Source organism: Acanthochromis polyacanthus, chromosome 11, assembly GCF_021347895.1.
Source record: "Acanthochromis polyacanthus isolate Apoly-LR-REF ecotype Palm Island chromosome 11, KAUST_Apoly_ChrSc, whole genome shotgun sequence".
Lineage (NCBI taxonomy): Eukaryota > Metazoa > Chordata > Actinopteri > Pomacentridae > Acanthochromis > Acanthochromis polyacanthus.
Genome location: NC_067123.1, coordinates 29,156,277 through 29,184,154, shown reverse-complemented (window position 1 = coordinate 29,184,154; position 27,878 = coordinate 29,156,277). Strand labels below are relative to the sequence as shown.

The following is a 27,878-nucleotide window of genomic DNA, read 5'->3' as shown; positions in this document are numbered from 1 at the left end:
TGTACTTCTGTTGCACAATAAGGACAGAGATAATCTGTTTACGATGAGAGTTACCAGAATTCAGGACATATAAAATAATGAGTGATTAATTACTTATGTGTTTCATCTTCCTTGTCTGAGTTTTGTATTTTGGAGCTCAGTTACTTGGCTGTCCTGGCCTGTTGTTTTTTTAGTTTGCCCAATATCCCTCCCTAGTTCACACCCCTGGTTAGTTTTTGTATGTAGTATTCACTGTAGGGGTTCACTACTTGTAAATAAAGACTTTCTGCTCCAACTCTGATCCCCCCCGTCCTCATTAGTGTCTTGTCTTGACTTGAACTTTTATCTCAAAAGCAACAACTCTGATTAAAAACCAGCAGTGAAAAGAAACAAAGCACATTTACTGTAAGTGCTATCCATAACTAAAATGTTGTACTTTGGTTGAATAATTCCATTTTATACTATTTTATACTTGTACTCCACATTTAGGAGGCAAATGATGGTTGCTTTTTTTAATCCAGAGCATGTATTTGGCAGCTTTAGTTGTCAAATTAGGCCCATCGTTATCACTTGTAATATTAATGTTGACGTGGTGATGCAATAGTGGTTATAGTGGTTTGTGTATTGTAGTACAAAAACCAGTCTACATCTCAGCATGATGCATCAGAACTACTATAAACATATAGTTTTGTTACATCATTCTATGTTTTTGTGTTGTGATGATACTGTTCATAAAAAATACTGAAATGCGAAGACGGAGTAAGAAAAACACATCTCTTCCCATTTGATAGCTCCACACCAAAATGAATATAAAATTTGGCAGATTATTTTAGTTTTTCTTGTATTTGGGGTTGTAAATGGTTGAGCAAATACATTTTCTAGGTCTTCAAAAAAACAAAATAAGGACCTTTACATAAATGAACTCGGTTTGCTAAATGAAAGTGAAAGTATTCCAAACTTCTAATGAACTCGGTGAACAACCGACACTTTGCCAAAGCAGTCAAGAGAGGCACAAAGCCCAGAATCACTGTAATGTTGGTTAACTGGTTGAAACAAGAAAGACAATTAATAAGCACAGCTACTTTCCAATACACATAGACAAAAGCAAAACTAATACTCCAAACCACAGCACGTATGACAAAATTGTCTGAATGGACCAGAAAATGATGATCTTATGATCTTTTAACAGCATTCTCATGAGCTCATAGTGTCACACTGAGTCTTGATGTGGGAGAAACCGTCACAAAGATGGTGAGTTTTGTCCGATATCCCAAAATTGAACAATCTTTGAAAAAGGCAGGTTCCGCTTTCAGTTGTTACAAATCGTTAATCAAATGTGACAAATGGCAGGAAACTGATAATCACTGGGATTTTTGGATTATATCTATGCATATATGCATATTCTACTGATGCGTTATTCAGGACAATGATTAAAGTGTCTGTTAAGTGATCTATAGTGTAAAGTGTAATGAGAAGGCACACTTATCATTATAGGTGCAGTAAGTTCACGTTATTAAACACTTTCTGACAAAATATACCTACCCGTGTATATTTAATTAATACAGTGCCGTTCATTTTGGTTTCTGTATCTAACAGCTGGTTAAACAAGAAAGACTAAATAAGCTGCCAATGATGGGAGTTTCCAGAAATCAGAATATATATAAATCGATGAGTGCAATACCAGAACAACATTCACTTCTGCGTAAAAAGAAGAGGAGTTAAGATGCCTTCTAAAGTGTAAGTAATTTCTATTGATTCTAAGTGAAGCCGTCCTGTTTATAAAGACTGCAAAGTTCAGAAAGAGTGAGAAAAGAATAGAAAGGAGACTATAATTATGAATTTTAGGCTCTAATGTAATGTTAAATTTATGTGACTTCATGTGCTCAGAATAACAACTCAATTATGGGAACTGTGTGAAAACCTGAGATAATGGAAAGCTTTTGATTCATCTACAGGAGCATACACAACCAATAATTTTATTTACTCTGGTTGGTACAGAGAGCCACATTTTTTTAATGTGCATTGCTTTCTCTGTTTCAGAACGGTATCTCTCTTGTCAAGTGGGGCCTAGTTATTTGAGATCCCAGGAGCAACCACCACCTAAATAAAAGCTTTAAGCAAACCAATAGAAAAGTTAAAATGAGAAACTATATAAGTTAACCACATGATTATGCTTATGCTTGATGCAAGAATGATTTTAATAGGCTGATATATATTCTGGAAATGATGATTGCTATAGAAGAGAATGATTTAAAATAAGTTATTTGATCATGCTAAGAAAAATGATTTAAAGAAGTGATTCAGTGTAACTAAGTGAGTTTTGAATGGAAGTAATCTGTGCTGTTCTGAGCTGTATGCAGACAGGATGGGAAAAGCAGAAGTCTCCTCAGAAATGAGGAACTTGGAGTTTCCACAGGATGACAGGATGGGCTCAGGCCTACATTGTCATGACAACTGAAGTGTGTGTAACAAGTGGATGTGTTAACAGAAAAGATGGAAAGAATGATGTATGCGTGATAGGAAGAAGGTTGTGTCTTAAACCTATGAATTAATTACCTGGGCGTACCTATTAGTTAGAATTGTGTGTGAAAATGTGTATGTGCTAAGCTGAAGTCGAGCTAGGGTATAAAACCCAGAGACACAGACACTGAATTGGGAGTTCTCCCCTGGAGGGGAGAGATGCTGCTCGCCGGAGCTGCCGGAGAGCATCGCCAAAGTTCTGAAGAGTCGACACCGGACCCTTTTGCCCAAGAGACGTGAAGACAACGCGGGACTTAGGCTCCAGAGATCGCTGAGAACATCGTTGGAAGCAAAGTTGTTCTAACTTTGTTCAACAAGCGAAGACCACACTCTGCCAGACGGAGAGTCCTGAGAGGTCTACAGTTGTCCAAAGAGATGAAGAGAGGCAAGCACCCATGGCATCCAGAGAGGCGCAGGAGGCAGCAGCAGAGGGCTGCTCCACTCCAGGGGCTGGAGGACCCAGTGACCCACCACAGCCTGATGAGACGGGGGCTTTCCACCACCACCATCCGACTGAGAAGACATCTGAGATGCCCGCACTTGTGTTCCAGCTGCTACTAAAGATAACTGCCAGACCAACGATTGGCTATCGGGACCTCTCCACTCCCCCTGCCTATGAAGAACACCCTCTGCCCACAAAGAAGACTTCGTACCGAGTCTGCTGGTCCACGGAGGAGTTCAACTAGATGCAGGACAAGACCGAGTGATACGGTAGTGGCCACGCTGTTCGCTCTCTCTCCTAAATTTAATAATTAGAGAAGATTGTCAGGTACGCTCAATTTATTTACTTTAGTCTCATGTTTAATCAGAAATAATTAATTGTTTAATCATGAATTGATGCTGTGCTCTTGCTAAATTTGCTCAATAAAACGCTATATTGCATTTAAAGAGAAGTCTAATGAAATGATTATGATTCACTTATTCTGCATAGTGGTAAAAAGTTGATTGTGTGCATTAAATTTAATGGTTCTTAAAGGTTACTTTAATCCAACTAGTTATTTAAACATTACCCCTGAGGTTAGTTATCCAAACCTCTAAAACGAACCTAGGAATATCAACAAGTGCCACAGTTTTAAGAGGAAAGCTGTCGTTAACAAACGTGTTCAATAAATCAATTCTACTACTTAGGTGGGCTGCTTAGTAAGAGAGTATTTATTGGAGTAAGAGGGGTAAGACGTTTGGAAGAAGACAGTTAGGACCTAGGCGAGTATTCCTCGACACCAGCTTAATTATTCTGCTGAAACCTGTTAGGTGGAATACTAATAGGCAGATAGAATCTAACCCTTTAAACGGAGAGCTGGTCCTGATTTAACCTGAGGCAAGGGTTAAAGAAGGCTATACTGAACGACACTCTCTGTTGCATCTGTTGCATCAGGGATGGTGTTTGTAGCGAAAGCTGTGAGTCTATCACACCCTGCTTTGTTTGCAATGACAGCTGCTGTAGCTGTGACAGGCATCTTAATCTACGGTAAGTCAACCAACAGCCTCTTAAAAACAGTCTCTCTTAATCATTTTGTTCCACCTCCATACTTAGTGTCAAGTGTGTTTAGGGGAAAAATTACAACAAATTCCATTGAAACACCTAAGAGGTCCATTCATTTAATGCAATCAGTGTGCAATTAAAGCTAAATTTACAGTCTGCACTGATTGACACTGCTTCGTTGAATTGAAGTGTCTTTGACTATGAAAATCTGATTTTACACATACCTGGCTGTAACACGAAGTCTGTGTGGTTTCGAATGAAAAATTATATTTTAAAAAAAAGGCATCGGACAGTGGGGTGAGATCACTGCAGCAACAAATACAAGAGACGATAAATCCTGTTCAACAAAGTACAATCTGTTGCTTTACTTTTGGTTTACTTACTATACTCTGCTGTTTTTCCTGCCATATAGGCATTATTTTGTAGTCATTTTATAGGTATTTATGTTTCTTATTTAAAAAATTTTCAGGGAAATCATCCGACAAGAGTACGAAGGAACAGCCAGACATCGACTGACGTACCGGATGATACAAATGCAGAGCTTTCATTGGCCTTCAGACTGTGAAGAGGAATCTGAAGACAGCTAACATGAAGGAATTACAAACAGACAAGTTCAGAACAGTGTTTTGCTTGATTTAGCCTCACTAAAAGTCAGACCAGTATAATTTCTTAGATATACACTGTATTTGCTTTGGGGAAACATTAAATGAATGTGTGATTTAATTTTGTAAATAAAGAAATTATTACAATTGTGTTCTCTCACTGTTTTTTTTTTTTTTTTTTTTTTACACTCAGTGCACAAACTGCATACTGCACACATTCCAGGAGGGACATAAAAAAATAAGAATGCTGTGTAATTGCTGAGGACCGATAGATTTCCATTTAGACATCAGCTACTAAAATAAAATCAAAGCAAACACACACGGTTGTATTTCCATCCATTCGGAGGACATAATATTGACTTGCATAAATTTCCTGAAGACTTAACCTTACTCTAACCACTACTTGTCTAACTACTTATCTTATTACTCCTACACTGGCCTGAAAACTTTAGTCTTCAACTGCAAATTTAATGACTTACATAATGTAGTCAGATTTATGTTCCTACCACAAGTAAACAACGCACACAGCTGAACTTTGACAGAAGATAAAACAACATTTGTTTTGATAAAAAAAAAAGCAACTTTAATGAGTCGAGTTCAATCTTCAGATTTCTCAGCTCTCACACCAGAGCACAAATAATTCACAGATATAAGACGGACTGAGCTGTTGACCAAATACACATTAGCTGTATGTGCTTGTGAAGCTTTCAGTCTAAAAGCCTGGAGCTACCGAAGAATTACAGACTTCATTTTTAAGCGGTTCTTCCTGAACATTTAGCTGCTGTTGTGTTTTTCTGGTCAGTTCAGCTGTGACTGGATGGTGGAGGGCCAGTCTGAGCCGCTGCTATGCCATCGGGCTGTGCGGATGGGTCTGAGACAGAAACAAAAAGTTTGCATCAGACTGAAATAGTAACAGCATATTAAACTTAAGACAACAGAAGAGAATACTCACACATGCCATTGGGAGCTCCAGGGTGTCGTGGGGCCATCGTCTGGGCATTTCCTCCACCTGACATCATCCGGTTGGGCATGGACTGGCCTGAAGAGGAAGAAGGCACGACTAAAATGTAACGACAGAACTACAGCTGTTGAAAGTCAAACAGTGATTTATAAATTAAGAGCTGCGTGACACCATATGCACTGTACCACGGGAAAATGTGCTTTAGAAGAGTTAACAAGATTTGTGAGTGTGCCGTTTCACAGTGGATATGCGAGTTGTGTATCCAGACCTGAATGCTGCATTGTGTAACCCGGCTGCCCTTGCTGCTCCCTCTGCTGGCGAACCTTCATCTCCGCCTGCTTTAGCTGCTCAGTATGAAAAGTCTGCCTCTCTGACAAGAGCTGTTGCCGCTGCTGCTCCAACTGCACGAGACGCACATAAACACAGATATGCAGTGTCGCTGATATGAGTCAGACTCGTTTCTGCTGCTTCCTGACATAAAGCCTGCAGCAAAGACATACTGAAATCAGCAGAAAAGTGGAATTTCTTGTGAAGGGACGGCGTAGTGGTAATAAGTTTCATCATCCTTGAGCTACAGCAGACTTTCTATTCACTCACCGCCTCTTTCTCGCGGTCCATGATGGTCTCCAGCTCTTCAAAATGTCTCAGCTTGATCTCCAGCTTCTTCATCTGGGTCTCCACCAGCAGAGCCACCAGGGACTTGATCTTCCTCTCCTCTACTGCCGCCAAGTGCTGCAAATACAGAAGAAAAAAAGATGGTGCTAACTGGAAATTAGAAGAAATACAACCTGATGACTAAGAATGACAAGAGGGAATCCTAAGAATGAAGGAAGTGAAAAAAAGCAAGTAAAGATAGTGTAAAATGGTGAAGAAGAATGGGAATATGAGACATGAGAGGAGGAAATATTGCTTATTATTGCTAGAATCATTTTTATCACAGCAGCTGGCCATGACTGCGGGCAAGAACAGTAGACAAAGAGACAAGGCACAAGCAGACACTTATTTTGATTTATTTTTTCCCAGCACATATGGAGTATGCCAAAAGCCTGAATCCATGTTTTTGAGACTGCAAATGGTACAGTGTAATGGTGGAAGTGCTCAGCCTTGAATTTCCCTCTGGATTAATAAAGTATCTATCTATCTATTTATCTGGATGACTGTGTATTCCAATCATGATGCGTCATCCAGGATATAAAAACATCATATGGACGTGTTAGCAAGGTAAAGAAAAAAGGATTTTCACAACAGTAGTTCTTTTAATGAGAAGATCTATACTTGTCTCACATCTGTCTAGCACAGGTAAGGAAGATGATTAGCTTATCTTAACACCAAAGACTGAGAATCAGGAGAAACACCTCCTTTTCCCCAAAGGAAACTAAAGTTTTTAAGGCAGTATATCGAAAGCTACAAATTTCACTTTATCAGCGACACACATGTTCTCCATTATAGGTAAAAATATTGAAGGCAGATGATTTTACATGTGTGTGTCTGCGTCTAGTTGGACACAGAATATGAATTACTTTTTAAATTATATCATCTCCAATCCCACAGATACATGCTGTGTTTTCTGCATAATTGCCGTCATTTATTTGCACACATCGCTGGAGTGCCCAAGTGGTCTCTGAAATACTGTCTGCTTTGGTTGCTAGGAGACTTGTGATACCACTGAGGAAAGCTACTATTTAAACTGACAAGCATTGCTTCACTTTATGTTAATGTCATTGGTCCACTGTAATAGGGAGAGCAGGATTTACCTTGGCCTTTGTGGCAGCTGAGGCCAGAGCAGAAGCTGCTGCCGTGGCAACGCTGCCCTCCACCAGCTCCAGCTCCATCCCTCTTCTACCCTCATCTCCATCTCCCTCTCGCCGGCCTGTGCTCTCATCGTCATCTCCCCTTCCTGAAACGCAGACAGGATTGTGTTCATGTAGCACGCATACACACACATGCGACGTGTATTTGCTGTACTGTACATAACAACGCACCATCTCTGTCATCAGCAAGTAAACTTTCAACATGTTCTCTTTTGACTCGTTCTCCCTCCACATTTGGCCCACCAGGTTCCACCTTCAACCCATCTGCCCTTATGGAGACCTGGAACAAATCCAAATGTACACACACAAGTTAAGCTATATAAATAAGCAGCACATACAGCACAAACTCTCTAAGGTCTTATTGGTGCCCGACCTGATGGGGGTTGGAATTTGTCTCCAGTTTTTCTGCATCCATCGATTCTAAAAGACGGAAACCATTACAAATAGCGTAGTGAAACAGAACTATGTGAAATTGTGTGTGTATATATTTTAGTCTTACCTGTTTTTTCTGGCTGGTTAGACAAATCAGATGCCTTATCTACCGATTCCTCTTGCACTCGGGAAAACTCCTCTGAAGAAAAAGATAATCAGTCACCATACAAATTTATCAGTTTGCACATACTATACAATGTCAGAGTTATACTTTAACTTAGATTTCACACTACTAAGTTGCATTCTCACCCAGTGCAGCCTTAGCTGCAGCTGATGCCACACGTGGATCCACCACAGATGCCAAGAAGGCCACAGTGCTCATAACGGGGTTCTCTGATTGGCTAAAAGGCACGGGCTGATAGGCCAGCGGCCCCAGAGAGGCAGAAGAGTCTTCCAGGTAAGGATCTTCTATCGGCAGACGAAGGAAGTGGAGGATACATTCGTCCTGCGTCCTGGAGCCAACATGCTCCGATACTTTGTTCCAGTCGTCTCTGTAAACCTCTAAGGCCTAAGAGAGGCACGGCAAAGAGTCAAAAACAGCGACAGAGAAACAGGCGAGGCTGATGAACACGCTGCAGAACTTTAGGGCTTATGTAAAAGATTTCATAAATTAAAAATAAACCTTTTCCCATTTCAGAATGCAGTGAGTCATGTGGAAAGCTGTGACAGAAAGCGAAAAAACACGAGTTATTTTCTTACCTCCAAAAGCAAGAGTGTCTCCTGCTCTGTCCATTCCCTTCCTGCACTTGCTCCTTTAGTCTGGGAGAAATGTCATGACAGCAGTTTAATAATTATAGTACAAAGGTTTGCAATACTTTATTCCAGAAATTGGGAAAATGACTGACCAGTTAATATATAATATAAATAAATACATGTAAAATTGTGGAAATGCACAAAATCACTTTAAAATTGGTTAAAGCAGCTTGAAAATAATCAGTTCTGTTCTGCCAGACACTGTGCCAGTACGTCTATTTAAGGGCCCATTTTGTATAGAATCTCTCTGCAGCATGCCGTACACTAACCGGAAATAGAAATAGAAATCTGTATTTGTGTAGTGTTACTGTGTGAGACCTTGGGGTGTTTCTTCGTGTAGATGTCAGTGCGCAAACCGAAGTTCTGGCAGTCTGAAGGTTTCTCTCTGCTCTTTTCTGGGAAATACAACATGTGCTGTGAGGCCGACACCTGCAAAATTGAGTGGGAGAGTTTGTCAGGAGGGGACACAAATCTGCCTGTGCTGAGCTAGTGTCATGAGATTTTGCAAAACACAAACCTGCAGGGGTTTGTGTTGGAGGGGGGCCAGTCCAGATGGTGTGTCAGCCAGCACATTGAAATGGGGGGTGGGTGGAGGTCCCATGGGGAGCGGTCTGCTCTCTGCATCCACTTGGTAGTTAATCAAACCCCACTGTTCCAAAAAGGCATGAACCCTGGACACAAAGAATATTTCTCCTTCATATTAATTCCACTTGATTGCAGCTAAAACTGCCTACATAGATGAAAAATATATAAATAAAATGGCATATCACCATATTCTGATTAAAAATTAAGTTACTTTTAATTGTGGACCTGTTAACTAAACCATATACCTCATGCTGCTTCTCAGCATGAACAGATTTAATTTGTTAACACATTTATGCAGCTGAACGCCTACGTACTACACCCAATTTAGCAGACAGGGCAGACATGGCATGGCAGCAAACACCCACACATGAAGTTCTACCTCATAACAGCACAAACGTCTCCAGTGAGGTTGCGTCTACAGGACGTTGAACTGAGGTATTCCTGGGGGTTGAGCCGGTATGTGTCGATCATGAAGTTCCGATACGCCAGGTAGCTGCAATGCACAAAGAAAATCATACAGAAGCATTCTTCATCATCTAAGTTCATGCTATTGTTTGAATGTCAGCAGAGCAGTACTCACATTTCAGGAGATTTTGACTTGTTCTTTCCATTGAAGAATTCAGGAAGTGCGCGTTTTTCTATTGAGTGAATGCTGGACAAAATGCACAGGGAGGTTTTTTTAGGGTTAGGCTGAAATTATGATGACTGTGAGCATTGGTGCAAAAGTCCAGCGCACTTGTCAAGGTATACAGATATTTGTTTACCTGTTGTAATTGAACCAAGATGTGTAACTTGGTATTATAATATGATGGGTTTGTTCTGTGATATTGTCCTCTCCTTCTGACAGGCGTGGGTTTTCTCCTCGTCCCTCCTCATCTTCCTACAATCACATACACACAGAGTGATGCTAACAGCACGTTCACATCGCGTAAACAACTAGTCAAAATTATGACTAAAATAATAATCGTGACTGCTTTGATCAAAGTTGATGTAACAATTGTGTCATCATTATTCAATGAATTGAGATTTTAATGGCACTTTTACATTGAAAAAAGACACAGCACTGCTTTCACTTCTATACTGTGCTACATTCCTGATCTTTGCATTAAAATAAAACTTAAAACATCATCAGAATTTGGTGCATCTCCAAGAGACAAAATATAAATTAAAAAAAGGTCTCATTTGCTGAACACTTGCTTATTAATAGACACTAGAATTTTCTGGTGTTCCCTAAACATGTCACATGCAGGCAACAATAGATACAAGCTAACCAGCTGTGCACAGAGAAGCCTCTAGTCTCCCCACTCAGTTACTGCAGTGTATGCAACTCAGGACCAAAATAAACGAAAAAAGAGTCCAATATAAGAAGTCGTCTCACACAAGAGTTACCCAAGTTTACAACAAGTGGTTCTATCTACATGGGCTGTTTTCTGTGAGGGGCGTTTCCTATAAGCAAAGTACCATTTTAAACATCAACATCACAGCATAACATAGTAATTGGGATAAAGAATCAAATAGTTTTGCAACTAATTCTGACAATCCATGTCTTCTGCCAAAAAATTTAAAACTGAGAAAAACAGCATATTTACCCTTCCTGGGAAATCATCTTCTTGTTCATCTAAAGAAGAAACAACGACAGCAAAATCAAAAAATAAAATAAATCAAGGTGCAGACGCACAAACAAGTGGCCACTTACATATCATCTTTGTAATAATTGCAAACTTACCGAGGTCAGCCATGGTCCCTCCTTTCACAGGAGTGTTTTCACTGTCTTTCTTCAAATTGACTACATAGACAGGGTAAAAAGTATATAACATACAGCTTAGAGAGTAACATATTTAAACAATTTCAAGTATGTATGTATGTATGTAACCAGTCAAAAGCCTGGATACACTTTCTCCTTCAATTGAATTGAAGAATGTACTTTTAGTGAGCAATGCACCAAATCTTCAAATGTTTTACCATTCTTGGGTAATACGACCTCCTCCATGTTTGGCACAGGAGTTGGGTCTTCCATGTCTTTGGTCAGGTCCTCTTCCTGCTCCTCCTCTGGCTGTCCACGCCTTCTCCTGTGTGCACAAACACACAGAGACAAAAAACAAGTCAATTCTGCCACCTTGAATGTGATACGAAATCAAAAGCGTTACTTTGCCTGGAGGAAACAGTTATGTCTTACCCCTTCTTTCCTTTCTTCCTGCCTTCAGAAGAGGGAGGAGAAGGGGAGCGTCTTCTCTTTTTGGAGGGGGTGGACTTTGAGTCCTGTAACGAAAAGTTAAGGTAGACAGAGAAAAACTAAAAAAGGAATAGTGACAAAAGCAGCATTTGCAACTTTGGTGAAGAGCACAGTCATGTTTCATCACTTGGAGAAGTCATTATCTTAAATAGAAAAGCAATCAATTCTCAAAACAAAAGACGACACTTCATAAAAAAAATATTTCAAGGATCGCATTTGCTTTCTGTAGTTCAAATAAATGATAATATTTAGCTGTGTATTAATAATACAGAACCCCATTTCTTACAGATTAGCCTCATCTAGATCTTCACACAAACCTGGTCATCTTGGAGGTGAATACGTTGACGAAGGATGACCGGTAGATTCCTCTCATCCACACAATAGTCTTCCTCATTCATCCACTCATTGAAAACATCCGTGTCCAGAACCCAACCAGCATGGACCTGGAGCGTACAAACCCACACAAAATAAATATTAATGAGCAATGCTTGTGAGTGTATCTCATAAAGTGTCAAAAAGGAACACGCCAGATCAGCAAATGCCAGTGAAAATTAGCTTTGGCAGATAAATGAGTAAACTGCAGCTAGCTGTGAAATTGCTCCTTTAATTTTTCAGATGATATTACATAAAATCCTTCATTATTTATAGAGTCTGTGGTCTGGTTCTTGTTCTTAAAATTTTGTCCCTGCTGACCACCATTCGGTCTTTAACTGAAATCCAATTGAAAAAAATAACATTGTTCGTTAGTAAACTGACTGCTGAGAAGCTATGAAGCTAATGTTATGACACAGTGCTTGATTAAATAGAATTTCATGTTTTGAACTACAAAATGTTAATGTTGAGATAACTGCATTATGTCATTATAAAGTGATACAACAATATGAGTTTCATATGCATGTGTGTTGCCATACTAACCCTCCATGGCCTTTCTGAATGTGGAATTTCTTCAACGTCTCGTTCAACATCACTTGAGGACAGCCAAGTATCATAACTGTTAAAAGAGACAAGAGAAGTCATGGTCTAGAAATTCACGTTCTGTCTGAGTGTGTTGATGTGGGTTTGCTCGTGCATTACCTATCAGGGTGCATTCCCCAATGTACCAGCACATGCTTGTCTTTCCGCAAGACAGGACGCATCCACTCATCTGAAAACAGATAAGCATACAAAATGTACCAAAAGCAGGTTTGTGTCAGGTATTATGAAGTTAGCAAACAAACACACATGCAGATTTTTTTTTACTGACCCTCCTCTGTAGAAGGAGGTGAGGTATAGATGTGATGACTGGCGAGTGTTCTGTCCTCGGTGAGGGTGCCCTGTGGAAAGACGAACTGTGACTGAGTAGCACTGAAATGGAACAACATTATTGTACAGTATGCTAAACTGCAAACATATTCTCCTTCTACACTAAGTCCAACTCTCTGTCTACTCATTCCTGACTCTCATGTATTACCTGGTGTTTGGTGATGATGCCGGTCAGTCTGCTAGCCAGCTCCTGATCAAGTGTAGGGTCCAGATATACCACAGGCAGTGACATACAGTTGTTCTGTTGACACAAAAATATATGTACAGATCAATGAATGCAGAGTCCTTGGTGTGTGTGTGTGTGTGTGTGTGTGTGTGTGTGTGTGTGTGTGTGTGTGTGTGTGTGTGTGTGTTCTTGTCACCTGGATCAGTGCTTTTTCAATCGCACCAAACATTTCCACATTCCTCTCAGTTCTCGATGGGTTCTGCAGGTCAAACCTTCGCCTGTGTGAAGGTTAGGAGGGAATAAAGAGAAGAATAAAAAGAAGGCACAAATATGAGGAGGCATCAAACATGTGCAGCACAGTTTTGTGAGAGACACCACTATGAAATGGCAAAGGCATAGGAGATTTGCTACACACCAGCCCTGTTCAACCTTGAACTTGTAAGCAGTGCCAAGAATGTGACAGAGTCCACCCCCAGGTCGCAAGTCCAGGTAGCACTGTGCCTGTGGAGAAATGACACAGACAAATCAACACTGCTTTGCTGTTGTTTTATCTTTAGTGTGTTTGAAAGGAAACACAAACAGTGAAAGACAGACTCACGGGCAGTTTGGTGAGTGCAGGACTAGTAGCTTGTCGACCAAAGGTATCCTCTTGGAACTGGAGAAGTTGTAGGGTGACTGCAGCCAGAGCCTGACAAGACGGGGCATCCACCAACACATACTGACAGAGACACACGTTGCAAAAGGTATATGAGGAGCATGTTTACTCTTCGTGGCTTATTATAATCCCACAATCTCCCCAACTTAGCAGCTGTATTTATAGATAATGAACCTCTGTGTCTGCGTTACATTTGCACCTATTTTTTTGTTTTTTACTTCATATACGTACACCCCTACAACTTTATCACACCTATCTTAACAGCCAGTGTAAAACATATCCAGCCTGAGACGTTTGTTTACAGTGTTAGCCACTGAGCTTGCTAGCAGGGGGCGGCTAGCATATCACCTAGCTTCCTCGTCAGCTAACTACCTTTTTGTAGTGCTTCCCCATCCATTGCCGCACCACATCCAGCTGGGCTAAAGTATCCGGACTCTCCCAGAACCTGGCGGACGGACTGCTGTCTTTTTTCCGGTGTGCGAATACTCCGGAGCTGGCTTGGCTTGTCCCGGGAACCCCGAGGTTAGCGCCTCCGGACATTGTAGCCATAACAAAACGAGATAAATTTCAAACGGGAGAACAAAACTGGCTAGCGCGGTCGCTAGCGTGTGCGTTCTCGCATTCTCTCGCGAGAGACTCAACGAGACTGTCGCATTTCGCCATGAGAGGGTTCCTGTGAAGTTAGTGTTTAACGGTTAGTTTTATAGATTTTTATAGTTTCTAGTGTGTGTTTTGAAAAATATATTAATGCATGTTTAAAATAACAAAACATTATCTTATGGACAACAGAATGCGCGTATGTGTTCCTCGCCACTTTCTTTTTTGAAGTGAAATATTACAAGGAAGTAACTGCGGAAGACATGTAAACAGAGTGGAAGCGCAGTGATATTGGTTAGTACAACTCTATTGCTCTGCCTGTTATACATTGATTTGAAATACATACTAAATATTAATTCAAACCAGTTTTTGAGTTGTTTCTGTTGCAGTAATTCCTGTTGTGTCACAATTTTCCAACTAATAGTTTCAGTGTCTGTTTAGAATAAGCAAACACTCAAGCAGCAGACTGTCTGTTCATTTTGCTATAACTGGCATTTATTCTATGACTGGATGTCTGCAAAAGCCCACACACACAAGAACTGATCTGCGTGGCATCTTAGTGTCAGCACCACCCATATGGCACCACTGTGAATCTCATTCACCCTCCAACTTTGTGTCCTTCTAGGCCCTGAGGTCCCATGGGTGTCCAGGGTCTGACCACCTATGTGGAGGGGAACAGATACTTCTTCCAAGATGTGAAGTTCAGGGACAGTCGCCTGGTTATTGATGGCTGCAGTCTGTATTTCCGCCTCTATTTTAACAGCGGGTTTGATCAGCAGCATGGCGGGGAGTATTCTGATTTTGCTTCCCTGCTCATCCAGTTCCTCTCTGCACTGGCAGCCTGTAACATCCAGCCATATGTGGTCCTGGATGGAGGTAAGGATGCTCTAGAGTTGCAGCTCAATAAAGATGTTGTGATCTGTCAGCTCCTCGACTTCTTTCCGTGTGAGATATCAATGTGTCTTAGTAGTTTGTATTTTCATACATGGCATGCAATTCAAAGTAGAAGAATACTGAGATTCCATGTTTTATTTCCAAAACGATTCACATATTTACTTGGTCAGTCATTTAATCGCTTCAGTTTCAGGGTCCAAACATTTGGTAGTCTTCAATTGGCCATTTAGTCCTATAGAGCATCTTCAGAATTTTTAATCTCTATCATTCCTGTTCATGTTGTTTTTTCTAGCTATGTAATAATACATTGGCTTTTACTTTACTTATAAGTAATCAAAAGCTCCACTGAGATTTTTCCCTGTTTCTCTCCTCACATTTTTTTTGTGTAATTTGCTTAATTTCAGTCTTTTGAAAACCCAATGAACTCAGAATATAAATATTATTAGTTCTAAAAAAAATGTAATATAATCAGAAGTCTTTCACAGATTAATTACTATACATTAGACAGGATTAAAGCAAATGAACAAGAATTGAATCTAATCAAATCTAACTTTGCCTACATTTGTAAAACCTACATACATTTTATTCCTGTCTTTTTTATTATTCAAAGGGATTGACCCCAGTGACAAGAAGTTTCCTACTCTAAGGCAGCGCTTGCAATCCAAGATAAAGGAGGCAGACAGTATCTCTCATGGGCGCAATGGCTCAGTTCTCCCCATCCTCTCAAGGAATGTCTTCATTCAAGTCCTCATTGAGAAAGGAGTCCCACTGGTCCAGTGTTCAGCTGAGGCTGACTGGGAGATTGCATGTTTGGCACACCAGTGGAACTGTCCAGTGCTGACCAATGACAGTGACTTCTATATCTTTGACCTTCCAGGTGAGGACAGTAGCAGGATTTTTCTCTCTGTGGTTTAACAAGGAGCCAAATGGTCTTTTGAAATGACTGTTAGTGATAATGTCTTGCATTGTTTTTGTTTTTAGATATTTTACATTCTGAGTATGCCTTACATTTCTTTCATCTTAGGTGGCTACCTCCCATTACGTTTTTTCCAGTGGACCAACCTAAATGGCAAAGCCTCTCATCGCTACATCTCAGCTCGGTGCTACACCACTAGCAGTCTGTGTCGCTTGTTTGGGGGCATGAACCATGAGTTGCTACCGTTATGTGCCGTCCTGACCGGTAATGACTACGGCGTTCCAAAAGAGGCTGAAGCACTCCTTGCTCAGTTAGATTTGAGTGCAGGGGGGGCGGGTGGTGGCAGGGGTAAAGGTGGAGCATACATGTCACGCATTGAGGGAATTCTCCTCTGGCTGTCAAATTTTTCAACTGTGGCAAACGCACTAGATGAAGTGAGCAAACTAATGGGGGAGGAAAGCAGTAGGGGCAAGAGGGGACAGAAGGGTGGGCTCAGTTCCCAGCTGTGGGCAGGCATGCAGGAGTACCACATCCAGGGTCGAAGCTCTCTGGCTCGCTGGTTCTCCGGAGTTAAGGCAGTTCCAGCGGGGCAGACTTCTAGACTGGCACAGCTGCCAGAGTGCTTGTCACTGGCTGCAATGCAGGGACTGTTGGCTCCTTTGGTGATTGATGCTTTTGTGATGCGAAGAGTCCTTCTCATGCCACAGGTAGAAAACAGTAAGCTGGCCAGCAGCCACTGTAGTTCTAGAGCCATACGACAGGCTTTATATGGGATATTACTGCAGAGACCCGAAGACAACACAACTCAAGGAAGAGGTGGAGGTGCACAGTTAGTGAAGGGACCACAAGGTGAAGTCCATAGACAGGATATGAGGATGCAAGAACACATTAGACAGGGAATGAGGGGTGGAAGAGGGCGAGGAGGAAGGGGGAGTGGAGGCAGGGGTCAGGGCCACATTGTACCAGCACAGCAAGGTGTATATGGAGCATTTAGCACAGAACAAGCAGCTGGTGCAGCTACAATGCCTGCTCAAAGCTTTAGCACTCCCATTTGTGTGGAAGAGTACGACCGTTTGGACCTGAACTTGAAGAAAAACCAAGTGGAGGCACATCCCCCCAGAAACCATCTACATCTGGATGGACTCGGTCAGGTAAACCTTCTTCAATATAGACAGTATTTACTGGTTTGGAGATATATTATTTTAATGAAATGATCCACATGATCTAACTGTAGTTTCCCAATGTTGTTCCTTCATTTTATCCAGGCTCCTGTGGCAGCACGACTTAGTGTCCTGTTTGAAGTCTTGGGGGTGAAGGACTCTGCCCTAGCTCCTGTTCCTCTGCACCTACAGCTGGCTGTAGCAGTAACTGGATTCTGGTTGCGAGAGGCCATACCAACACCCTCACAGCTCCAGCTGCAGGCTTTGGTGCTAGGCATGGTTTATGGAGAGCTGTTCTCGATACACCAGAATGGAGCTATGCAATATCAGCACCCAGGTTAGTCGTGCTGGATCTGTTCCACAAGGTTAAAAAGACTAAAATGCAATTAATAACAAGGCAATCAGTTTAACTCCAAAAATGCCAAATCCTGTTTCTGTTGTCCAACATTTCAGCGCCACAGATAAACTGGGCTGCAGAGTGTAAGGTGTGGGAGGGGCTGAATCGACAGCGTGTGAGATCAGGGGACAGACGAGGCATGGATCTCGGAGCTGCTCACAGTTTCAGCCAATGGCAGGCCTGCCTCTGGAGCACACTGTGTCTCAATCAGCTGTTGCTGCATCCACTGCCTGAGCCCAATCTGTCATGGTAAGACAGGGATATTGAAAAGACAGGTGCTCTTTTTTCATTTCTCACCCATTTATCCATCTCATGTGGTTAATGAAAAGTAGACATGCAAACTACCAATCCGGAATTGGGAAATTATTGCTCAATAACTCTTTAACCAGTAACCTTAAGGAGCTGTTGACCCCCTAAAAAGCTTGTCACTTCTCTTTATCTGCAACTACATTTGGAGAGATTTTGAGAACTCTCCTGTCACCCCGATACAACAGAGGGTGATGCAATTTTCTGATTGTTCCTTTAAATAATAAAACTAAATGTTTTTTTTCTTCAGAGCAAAGCCTAAATTTATGTTTTTACATACCGTTTGGCATGCACTGTTGAAGGACTGAATGACATTTTCACATTTCAAGCAGCAGAGTTTTCCTTTTTTTGGTGGACCTAGAGCAAACAAATCTGAAAATATCCTTCTGTACATAACCTGGTTGCTTCCTTCTCCCTCCCCATGTCTCAGGTTGTTCAGTGGTACCTTGGTGCACGGCCTCCTCAGGTGTCTGAAAGGGGGTCGACCTGCTGAGTCACTGCTGTCTGGGGGAGCCTTTGCTGTGCATCTTTACTTCTCCCTGCTGGGTGCCGTGATGAACTGCAGCTTCAAAGCCAATCCCTCTTCCTCAGCGTCGGGGAGGAAGAAGAGAGGCAGAGGTCGAGGAAGAAGAGGAAGAGGGGGAAGTGGAAGAGGAGCTCAAGGAGGGGGGAGAGATGTTCAGGAGATAAACAACAGGTTTGCTCTCCTTATGAGTGAGGAAGAGTATGATTCTGGTGACTGATGGGAAGGGAGGGAAAAATGAACAGATGGAACACTTGCTAAGGACCAAATAAGGGACATATCAGTGGTTTAGAAATCATGCTCAGGGAATGTTTCAAATAATCATTTCCAAATGAAGAATAACAACAAATAATGTTTACCATCATGTACTGGACTATTTTAACCTCCATAAGTGATAAATAAGCGCTTTTTCTGTTCACAATTCTGCATCTTAACGCATGTAATGTCAAGACATTAGATCAGTTTTCCCAAAGCAAACTGACCATATTTTAGCAGATTTATAACAGCTTTTATCAAAGTATTCACACTGTTATTGATGTAACAGTCTTCAGCTGCAGTTTGTTCAAATATATCAGCAAAAATATTTAAACAATAAATGTAGAGATGCTTAACATGTGGACCAGAAGGCTATATGGCAGCTATTGTCAACTTAACAAGCAATTTTTGAACTCTTATGCCTTTTTATTGCAGATGCCTTAATATACACAAATTCGGTGCTCTTGAATAGTTTGCTCATGTTTCCATATGGAAAAGTGTAAATCAAACTTGGTTTTTAAATTTTCTGATTCTGCTATATTTGTTTTACTTGTAACCACATAAAGCTGAGAATATAGTGTTTATGCGTTTTCCTTAAAGGCACAGCACAAAGTTACGGAGCCTAAACCAGCTCAGTCTCAACAAACATCACAACCTAATAATATATATATACATATATACAATATAAAGTCTGCCTCTTGCCCTATGAGGAGGATGAGGTTGAGGCAGATGAAGAGGCAGTGGCCGCAGCATGTGGTTGAGAGTCTATAAGCTCCATGTCTTCATCTTCGTTGACTCCACACGTGTCGATCACACAGATCAGGCAGCTGGTGACGGGAAATGCTCGCACCTTGCTGCATGTCACCCACCTAAGGATAGAAGAAAACATTCAGTAACTGGGGGTTACATACACTCAACACTTTGTTTTTGCTCCCATTTTTTATGAGATGAACTCAAAGATAATAATGGATTAGATTTATATAGCGCTTTTCAGGGTACTCAAAGCACTTCACAATGGATCCATTTTTCATTCACTCACACATTCTCACTCTGGTGGTGGTAAGCTACATTTGTAGCCACAGCTGCCCTGGGGCAGACTGACAGAAGCGTGGCTGCTAATCTGCACCTACGGCCCCTCCGACATGCATTCATACATCAGTGTGAGAGCAGCACTGGAGGCAAAGCAGGTGAAGTGTCTTGCCCAAGGACACAACACATGACTAGGTCAGAGTGGGAATCAAACTGTCGACCCTTCGGTCATTGGATGACCCGCTCTACCACCTGAGCCACAGCTGCCCAAAGATCTAAAACTTTTTCTGCAGACTGCCCACAATAAAAGGCCACTCTGAAAGGTGCAGCTTAATCACACAGCACAATGCCACAGATGTGGCAACATTTGAGGGAGCGTGCAATTGGCATGCTGACAGCAGGAATGTCAACCAGAGCTGTTGCTGGTGTATTGAATGTTCATTTCTCTACCATAAGCCGTCTTATTGTGGGCAGTCTAAGGCACACCTGTGCACTAATCATGGTGTCTAATCAGCATCTTGATATGGCACACCTGTGAGGTGGGATGGATTATCTCAGCAAAGGAGAAGTGCTCACTATCACAGATTAAGACAGATTTGTGAACAACATTTGAGAGAAATGGTGATATTGTGTATGTGGAAAAAGTTTTAGATCTTTGAGTTCTTCTCATAAAAAATGGGAGCAAAAACAAAAGTGTTGCGTTTATATTTTTGTTGAGTGTAGATGCAGCACTTCAACAAGGCACTGTTTATTTGTTTAGATTGCTAGTATGCCATTACTGACAAAAATCAACATTATTTTGTGAGGAACAGCTTGACAGTGTGTATGTAAGTATGCATTGCTGTGGTTTTTGGGGTTACCACTCCTGTAAGGGCAGCAATAGGGGAGGTACAGGGAGACGTCTGCATTCTGAAACTGTCCTCCTGCCAGCAGATGCTCTGGAGAAGAGCTTTAAGGTAATAACCCTGCAGCCGGCAGAGATGCAACAGGTGGAAATGCCGAAGGAGTCACACCTTGTTTATGTGTAAAATGACTTCTCCACACAAGATATATCAGGGCAGTGGTTACGTCTGTTTAATGATGTTGTGACACCACTGTCAGCATACCAGGGACAAAGACATGAGCAGCATCTTCTTATTTAACAGATCAGATTTAGTAATTAGTTAATTCACCTACCTGTCAGTTTCAGTGTGATACTCCAAGACGTGTCCGAGCCGCCCCACCCCTTGAAACCCCGCCAGCACATAGATGACATCTCCTACCGCTGCACATTTCACCGTTACACCTCGCCATGGCATCGGCGAGGCAGCACACCACTCATTAGTGGCTATGTCATAGTATTCCACTGAATCCAGTCCACCTAGAAAAGCACACACACAAAAGCTGCATTATTCCAGTACGCTATTGCTACTGTCAAATTCAATAGCTGCTATGTTATTGCAACGCTACTTCTACAGCAGTGCGATGGATTTCGGTTTTATTACCCAGCGCCCCCTGCCCTCCAACAGCATAGATCCTGTTGTTGACAACCACCAAGCCATGGTTCTTCCTGGCTTCTCTCATCCCACACAACTCCCTCCATCTGAAAAGGTAAAATTAGAGAGTAGCAGGTCAATGTTGCAGCGTTGAAAAACATCATGTGCTCGTGAGTGGAGATATTTCTGTGACTTGCCTTTCTTTCAAAAGCAACTAGGTAAAATAAAAACATAATTCATGTTTAACTAAGAGGAAAGAAGTTGTTGTCATTTCCTCGAGACTTTTGGGAATGAGCTGTTTTAATCAAACAGTTGCTTATACACACTGTGATGTTAATAATAAGACCAAAATGCAACAGTCTTTTCCCTTAAATACCATTACATTCTTACAGCCATGCATACTGCAGGGTGGCATATGTTTTGCAACACACTGAGTCTAAGTTATCTGCGGAAGGATAGTACATGTGCTGGAAATATATTATTTAGTACTCATATCTTTTGGTATACTTCTGGCTAAGTCGTTGTCCCCTTCCACATAGTTCAGGAGAGGTGGAATGAAAGCATAAAGATTAGTTGCAAATGGCCTACTGTGTATCTCGCTGGAACAGTACAACATTAAAATTTCAACATGCTGAGAGATTGATAAGAAGAAACTCAACAATTGCTGTGCACCACCATTGATGATTTTCCAAAATGTTTAACAGCATGTGTCAAGAATAAAAATGAATTATTTAATGACAACTGAGAATGAGGACTATGAACATACATGGACACATTGTACAGAGCTCTTACAATTCTGTGACTCACTGTTGTGTGTTGGGGTCATAGACCTCACAGTTGTTGAGGACCCTCCCAGAGACGTTGTTGCCCACCGTCCCTCCACAGACATAAATGAGCCCGTTGGCCTCCACTGAACCGTGGCTGAAGCGGGCCATCAGCATGCTGGTTTTGACCTGCCATGACTCTGTCCTTGTGTCATAGCATTCAAAAAGGTCCAGGGCAGAGCTACCTGTTGACACACGAACAAAAAATAAAACCATGATTAAATGCTTCAGAGGCAGGTGGTCGAGAGTGCATAATAACACAAACTACACAAAATATTAAACGTTTCCATTCTATACTAGCACTTCATTGTCCGATAACCATTATGCAAAGAACTTACTATTCACATTTTAAGTTCTCTCCCACCTACTCACACTTACCCACTTCTGACCCCCCAGATGTGTAGATCTTGCCCTGGGAAGCGCAGGCAGCCAGGCTGTCACGAGGCGTGGGTGGGCCCAACTTAGAGTACCAGCTGTCCTTCAGAACGTTGTAGCAGTCCATGCGTTTGATTGGGAAGAGCTGTGAACCACCCAAGATGTAGACCACATTGTCCCAAAAGACGGCCGTGGCGTCCCGGCGCTTCTCGAAGGGGCAGCGAATGTCTGTCCAGCTGGAGTCCTGCAGGGAAAACCACACTGACACTTCACCAATATGATTACAATAGACCAAATTGTACACAACTGTGTTACAATGTGTGAGCAACATCGAGTCCAACAATGGTTAAAAACTCAAGCCAAAACTTTTCAAAAATTAGCACATTTTGCATGTGCCTGGTACCTTGGGGTTAAAGTATCGGCAGGACTGAGGCTGTGAGCCTCCAAATAGAGCAATGCGGTAGTCGTGCTTCTTGCGTCGCGGTCGGCTGCTCTCTCCCAGGTCCTCCCGATCCTCCAGGGACAGCAGATGGTAGCGCATCCCACCTTGGATAAAAGCACTGAATGGGTTTTTTTTTGGCTAAAAATACCAACTGTTTCCTGATTACACTATCTGCATGACACACCCTTTTAATACTTAATTAGTAGCGATAAAATGAAGTGTAGATATCAAGCATTTCTTTCTGACTAGTTAGAATTTACAGCCATGCAGTTATTTTGACTAGTAGCAACTCTAATTAAAGAAGAGGCATCATTTTGCAAAAATTCCATATCAAGTGGCCTGACAAAAACTATACTTCAGCACCTCCTCTTGGCTCCATACACACGTGGACAAAATTGTTGGTACCCCTCAGTTAAAGAAGGAAAAACCCACAATTCTCACTGAAATCACTTGAAACTCACAAAAGTAACAATAAATAAAAAATTATTGAAAATTAAATAATCAAAAACAGCCATTACTTTTGAATTGTTGATTAACATAATTATTTAAAAAAACAAACTAATGAAACAGGCCTGGACAAAAATGATGGTACCTCTATAAAAGATTGAAAACTATTTGACCAGAGTGACATGATTAACTCAGGTGTGTCATTTAATTGACATCACAGGTGTTTCCAAACTCATAATCAGTCAGTCTGCCTATTTAAAGGGAGACAAGTAGTCACCCTGCTGTTTGGTGAAAAGGTGTGTACCACACTGAACATGGACAACAGAAAGCGAAGGAGAGAATTGTCCCAGGACATCCGAAAAAAAATGATAGACAAACATCTTAAAGGTAAAGGCTATAAGACCATCTCTAAACAGCTTGAAGTTCCTGTGACAACAGTGGCTCATATTATTCAGAAGTTCAAGACCCACGGGACAGTAGCCAACCTCCCTGGACGTGGCCGCAAGAGGAAAATTGATGACAAATTGAAGAGACGGATCGTTGGAATTGTATCCAAAGAGCCCAGAGCAACCTCCAAAGAAATTAAAGGTGAACTCCAAGGCCAAGGTACATCAGTGTCAGATCGCACCATTCGTCGTTGTTTGAGCCAAAGTGGACTTCATGGGAGACGACCAAGGAGGACACCACTGCTGAAAAAAACTCATAAAAAAGCCAGACTGGAATTTGCAAAAATGCATGTTGACAAGCCACAAAGCTTCTGGGAGAATGTCCTTTGGACAGATGAGACCAAACTGGAGCTTTTTGGTAAGGCACATCAACTCTATGTTCATAGACTCAAAAACCAAGCATACGAAGAAAAGAACACTGTCCCTACGGTGAAACATGGAGGAGGCTCAGTAATGTTTTGGGGCTGCTTTGCTGCATCTGGCACAGGGTGTCTTGAAAGTGTGCAAGGTACGATGAAATCTGAAGACTATCAAGGCATTCTGGAGAGAAATGTGCTGCCTAGTGTCAGAAAGCTTGGTCTCAGTCGCAGGTCATGGGTCTTCCAACAGGACAACGATCCAAAACACACAGCCAAAAACACCCAAGAATGGCTGAGAGAAAAGCGTTGGACTATTCTAAAGTGGCCTTCTATGAGCCCAGATCTGAATCCCATTGAACATATGTGGAAGGAGCTGAAACATGCCATTTGGAGAAGACACCCATCAAACCTGAGACAACTGGAGCTGTTTGCTCATGAGGAGTGGGCCAAAATACCTGTTGACAGCTGCAGAACGCTCATTGACAAATACAGAAATCGTTTAATTGCAGTGATTGCCTCAAAAGGTTGTGCAACAAAATATTAAGTTATGGGTACCATCATTTTTGTCCAGGCCTGTTTCATTAGTTTGTTTTTTTAAATAATTATGTTAATCAACAATTCAAAAGTAATGGCTGTTTTTGATTATTTAATTTTCAATAAATTTTTATTTATTGTTACTTTTGTGAGTTTCAAGTGATTTCAGTGAGAATTGTGGATTTTTCCTTCTTTAACTGAGGGGTACCAACAATTTTGTCCACGTGTGTATATCCACCACTTCAACATGTTGAAAACTACATCTCTGCTAGTCAGCCCCATTGATGAAATGCTGTAAGGGCTTGCCATACTAGTTGTCTTTATTATTTCCCATCACATGAACAAGATTCTTTATTTTGAATGTCTATCATCTTTAAGTGTAAACTACAATTTGTGAATGTGTGTGTGTTTTTCTTTCTTTCTACTCACCGATAACCATCTTGAGGCACTCTGGGTTGTCCTGGATGAGAGGCTCAGCCTGCACCGTCTTAGAGAGGAAGGTTTTGGAGACCAGAGGGAAGCGAACGCACCCCAACACCTCCACCATGTACTGTTGTCTGTTGCACACATCGTACTTCAGCCAGCGCACAGCAGCATCGTAAATCTAAACATAAATGCAGCAACAAAGAATGTGGGAACATACAAGTTATATTGGGGTATGTCTTATGTGATGAACACCATTAATATGGTAATTCAGGTTCTAAAAAGAAGTACCTAGCAGTTATTAATTTTGCATTTTGTGACTTCCCCAAATTTGTGTGTCGCTAAAATACAGTTGATTTCACTTCTCAAACATGTATTTTTTTTTTGGACTATTTTATTTTCAGTTTTACAATATTTACAAACATATCACCATACGAACAGTTATAAAAATAATAGCACAACAGGCCATAGGATGTGTACATGTGTACCTGAGCCTCAGCACGGACAGTGAGTTTGTCCTGGTGCAGTATGCGTGTCAGCTGTGTAACATCCAGCTGCAGGAATTCATCCAGTTTATAGACTTCAGTGAAGTGGAGCTGGACAAAGTCCTCTGCTGCTGCCTTCAGCTCTGGACAGTCCATACAGTCTGCAAGGGATGAAATACCTGCAGGAGGACACAACAGAAATCAATACAAACAACAAATTACGTAATTTGGCAGGTCTGTGTTTGTATTTCTGTTGTTACCGAGGCAGTTTGTTGCATCAACCTGTCCTTTGAGAAACTCCACACACATCTTCTTTACAGGCTCAATCTGGTACTGGTTGGCCGCATCCAGCAATGACAGGACATTACTGCTGTTCACTGAGATCCTGGTGCACACACACGTACACAAAGCTCATTTTGCATGAAAAACAACAGGGACAAACCTTGCAAAAAAGACCTGCTGTGCAGAATCAGGCCAGCTTTATAAGTACATTTTAAGATGTATCATAATGCCTACACTTCGAAGTTAAATATGAGACAAGATTCTTACCGTGCTGTGTAAATAAACTCGATTAACAACTCAATGATCTCAGGCTCAGCACTCCTGAGCTCCACTTCATGGGACATTGACTCCATCATTCTAGCTAGAAGTGAGAAAAAACAGAACATCATCATCATCAAAACTAAAAATACATACCAACAATATGGTTTATTTTGACATAATTCTGCATCTATTACCTCCAATGTATATAATGTTCTGTTGGAAATCACACTGTCTCTGATAAAGCAGAAGCGGCTTTCTCACAATAGTGATCCACAAGGTCTGAGTGTATACAGTATACAGCCTGTCTGTGCGTTTATATATGTTTGTGTCTCACTTACTGGTAAACATGAGGCTGAAGAAGTGGCTGGCAGCAGCTAGCACTACTCTGTGGGCATGAAAGTGTTTCCCCTGAACCACCAGGGTCACATCACAGAGTGTACCCTGAAATACAAACACACACTCAAATAGTTAAGTGTCAGGAGTTGTAGGCACACACATGCAAATATCTGCTACAGACATGCTGTCTCGTCTTCTTGTTTGTTATTTTCTCTCTCATAAACACACCTGTTTTCTCAGGTTGTTCATGACTCCCATGATGCTGGACAGCTGCCTGTACTCCTCTTTAGTGGCACACTTTCTGTCGCCCTTTTTCTTGGAGGTTGACGCTTTCTCTGGAGAAGCCATTCCTGTCATGTCAAGGCCAATAAATACTATATGTTCGCTTGAAGTAAAAATAGATAATAAAAACACCAGTTGTAGCACAATGCTAGCAGCAGTGTGCAGCCGCAGCAGCTTTGTCGTCGCTCACCGCTATTGTTGCTAATGTACGACTTTGAAAGATGACGGATAAACGGCAGCTTCCATATAAAGCTCGTAGAGAAACAGTAACTTGTGGCTAGGTGGTGAAATAATTTAATTGGCAAGGTTATGGTGCATAGCAAGCTACAACTGATGGGAGCTTGAGTTGTGATCTTCTTCTACGGTTTCCGTCTTCGCCTGCTTCTCTTTCTTCTTCTTCGTTGGTGTGGCAGAGTAGATGCAGCGATGGCATATTGTTGCCCTCAACCTAGTCTGCACCGTAAATACACCAGTAAGCTACAAACTTGTGGTAGGAACGACTTCCAGCAGGTTTTTGGTTTGAGACTTCGAGAGGCAACGTTTTTGGAGAAATAAAGACAAAAGATATTTTATCCGGTTGAACATACTGTTGTATTCCAGTGCCACACAGCTTTGAGTCCTGCCATCTATAAAGACCACAGCCAACACTAATTCTTTAAAGGCCAATTAAACTTAATATATATAGATATTAATATAGAGAGGGAGGGGAACAGGGAACATAAAACACATTTTGATACATGCATGTACCAAGTTAGGATCTAACTGCAGTTCTGAATATATGTATAGTTATCTAACAGACTTCGCTATTGGTTGTAGAAGGTGGCTGTGATTCATCCTGGACCCCTTGTAAAATCACAAGGTCCGAAGTTTTAATTTGTTGGTCAGAAGATTGACAAGTCCTGTGTGTTTCATTAGTCAAAGTAATAGCATATAGAACATCCGATTTGCTTTTAAATGTCTTTGAAAGTTTTAGGTGGAAGACTAGTTTAAAGCCCAAATTGCCCTCCTACAATTTATAGCAAACCTTTCCTTCACCACATGTTTCTTGTCTTCACTTATTCATTGATGTTGCCATGTAGTGAACTGGATCTTTTACAGACATTGTCAGCATGCAATTCATTCTCATTTCTAACACCCTCCCTCCCTAGCAGGTGTGACCAATGCAGACATACCGTTCTCGGTGTGATTCCACCTGTGGGCACAGCCCTGATATTCTTTCATCTAGATATTCTGAGATTGTCAAAAGTATCAGCAACGTGAAGCAGTCCAAGTATTTTTAAAGGGCAGCAGCACTCTTTGTCCTCTACTGTAAGATGCAACAAATTATAACCGTTTGTAGATCTAGAGA

The 27,878-nt window shown here is 41.5% G+C and overlaps 3 protein-coding genes and 1 long non-coding RNA gene across 6 annotated transcripts; 2 read left to right on the top strand and 2 right to left on the bottom strand.

The window, feature by feature from the left end:
- The first annotated feature begins 1,422 nt into the window (after positions 1-1,422).
- Positions 1,423-4,731, top strand: LOC127536130 (uncharacterized). The gene is made up of 2 exons (XR_007945109.1): positions 1,423-3,967; positions 4,452-4,731. It is a non-coding gene; the product is annotated as an uncharacterized LOC127536130 (long non-coding RNA).
- Positions 4,732-5,152: 421 nt separating this feature from the next.
- smarcc1b (SWI/SNF related, matrix associated, actin dependent regulator of chromatin, subfamily c, member 1b) lies at positions 5,153-14,119 on the bottom strand. The gene is made up of 28 exons (XM_022202818.2): positions 13,855-14,119; positions 13,426-13,545; positions 13,243-13,328; positions 13,024-13,105; positions 12,810-12,902; positions 12,603-12,672; positions 12,434-12,503; positions 12,275-12,350; positions 11,677-11,802; positions 11,303-11,385; positions 11,089-11,195; positions 10,853-10,912; positions 10,716-10,744; positions 9,891-10,006; positions 9,707-9,778; positions 9,506-9,619; positions 9,059-9,212; positions 8,860-8,970; positions 8,488-8,547; positions 8,038-8,296; positions 7,856-7,927; positions 7,730-7,776; positions 7,528-7,636; positions 7,300-7,442; positions 6,143-6,277; positions 5,814-5,946; positions 5,537-5,623; positions 5,153-5,455 (listed from the first exon to the last, which is right to left on the bottom strand). Exons 1-28 carry the CDS (start codon positions 14,029-14,031, stop codon positions 5,388-5,390), a joined length of 2,859 nt encoding a protein of 952 aa, XP_022058510.1. The 5' UTR covers positions 14,032-14,119; the 3' UTR covers positions 5,153-5,387.
- aste1b (asteroid homolog 1b) lies at positions 13,421-19,110 on the top strand. 3 transcript variants are annotated; one of them, XM_022202819.2, is made up of 8 exons: positions 14,063-14,176; positions 14,272-14,373; positions 14,705-14,955; positions 15,584-15,850; positions 15,998-17,040; positions 17,155-17,386; positions 17,503-17,695; positions 18,183-19,110. In XM_022202819.2, the coding sequence occupies exons 3-8, from the start codon at positions 14,718-14,720 to the stop codon at positions 18,493-18,495; spliced, it is 2,286 nt and encodes a 761-aa protein (XP_022058511.1). In that variant the 5' UTR covers positions 14,063-14,176; positions 14,272-14,373; positions 14,705-14,717; the 3' UTR covers positions 18,496-19,110. The 3 variants fall into 3 exon arrangements, with proteins under 3 accessions (XP_022058512.1, XP_022058511.1, XP_051811597.1); XM_022202820.2 differs by lacking the exons at positions 14,063-14,176; positions 14,272-14,373 and adding an exon at positions 13,421-13,570; XM_051955637.1 differs by lacking the exon at positions 14,272-14,373 and having other exon boundaries at positions 14,064-14,176.
- klhl7 (kelch-like family member 7) lies at positions 18,936-26,942 on the bottom strand. The gene is made up of 12 exons (XM_022202821.2): positions 26,477-26,942; positions 26,251-26,353; positions 25,919-26,012; positions 25,630-25,754; positions 25,373-25,548; positions 24,891-25,065; positions 22,637-22,779; positions 22,237-22,477; positions 21,842-22,043; positions 21,044-21,141; positions 20,736-20,919; positions 18,936-19,399 (listed from the first exon to the last, which is right to left on the bottom strand). The coding sequence occupies exons 1-12, from the start codon at positions 26,603-26,605 to the stop codon at positions 19,234-19,236; spliced, it is 1,836 nt and encodes a 611-aa protein (XP_022058513.1). The 5' UTR covers positions 26,606-26,942; the 3' UTR covers positions 18,936-19,233.
- Positions 26,943-27,878: the final 936 nt, after the last annotated feature.

Excerpts from the sequence above, each read along its gene's own strand:
- smarcc1b (XM_022202818.2), bottom strand. The coding sequence starts at position 14,031 with ATGGCTACAATGTCCGGAGGCGCTAACCTCGGGGTTCCCGGGACAAGC. Across the intron at positions 8,971-9,058 it reads TCCAACACAAACCCCTGCAG|GTGTCGGCCTCACAGCACAT; the intron begins GTTTGTGTTTTG and ends TCAATTTTGCAG. Across the intron at positions 5,947-6,142 it reads TGGACCGCGAGAAAGAGGCG|TTGGAGCAGCAGCGGCAACA; the intron begins GTGAGTGAATAG and ends CGTCTCGTGCAG.
- aste1b (XM_022202820.2), top strand. The coding sequence starts at position 14,718 with ATGGGTGTCCAGGGTCTGACCACCTATGTGGAGGGGAACAGATACTTC. Across the intron at positions 14,956-15,583 it reads ATATGTGGTCCTGGATGGAG|GGATTGACCCCAGTGACAAG; the intron begins GTAAGGATGCTC and ends TATTATTCAAAG. Across the intron at positions 17,696-18,182 it reads CCTGAGCCCAATCTGTCATG|GTTGTTCAGTGGTACCTTGG; the intron begins GTAAGACAGGGA and ends CCCATGTCTCAG.
- klhl7 (XM_022202821.2), bottom strand. The coding sequence starts at position 26,605 with ATGACAGGAATGGCTTCTCCAGAGAAAGCGTCAACCTCCAAGAAAAAG. Across the intron at positions 20,920-21,043 it reads TGGAGGGCAGGGGGCGCTGG|GTGGACTGGATTCAGTGGAA; the intron begins GTAATAAAACCG and ends GTGCTTTTCTAG. Across the intron at positions 19,400-20,735 it reads TATCACACTGAAACTGACAG|GTGGGTGACATGCAGCAAGG; the intron begins GTAGGTGAATTA and ends TTCTATCCTTAG.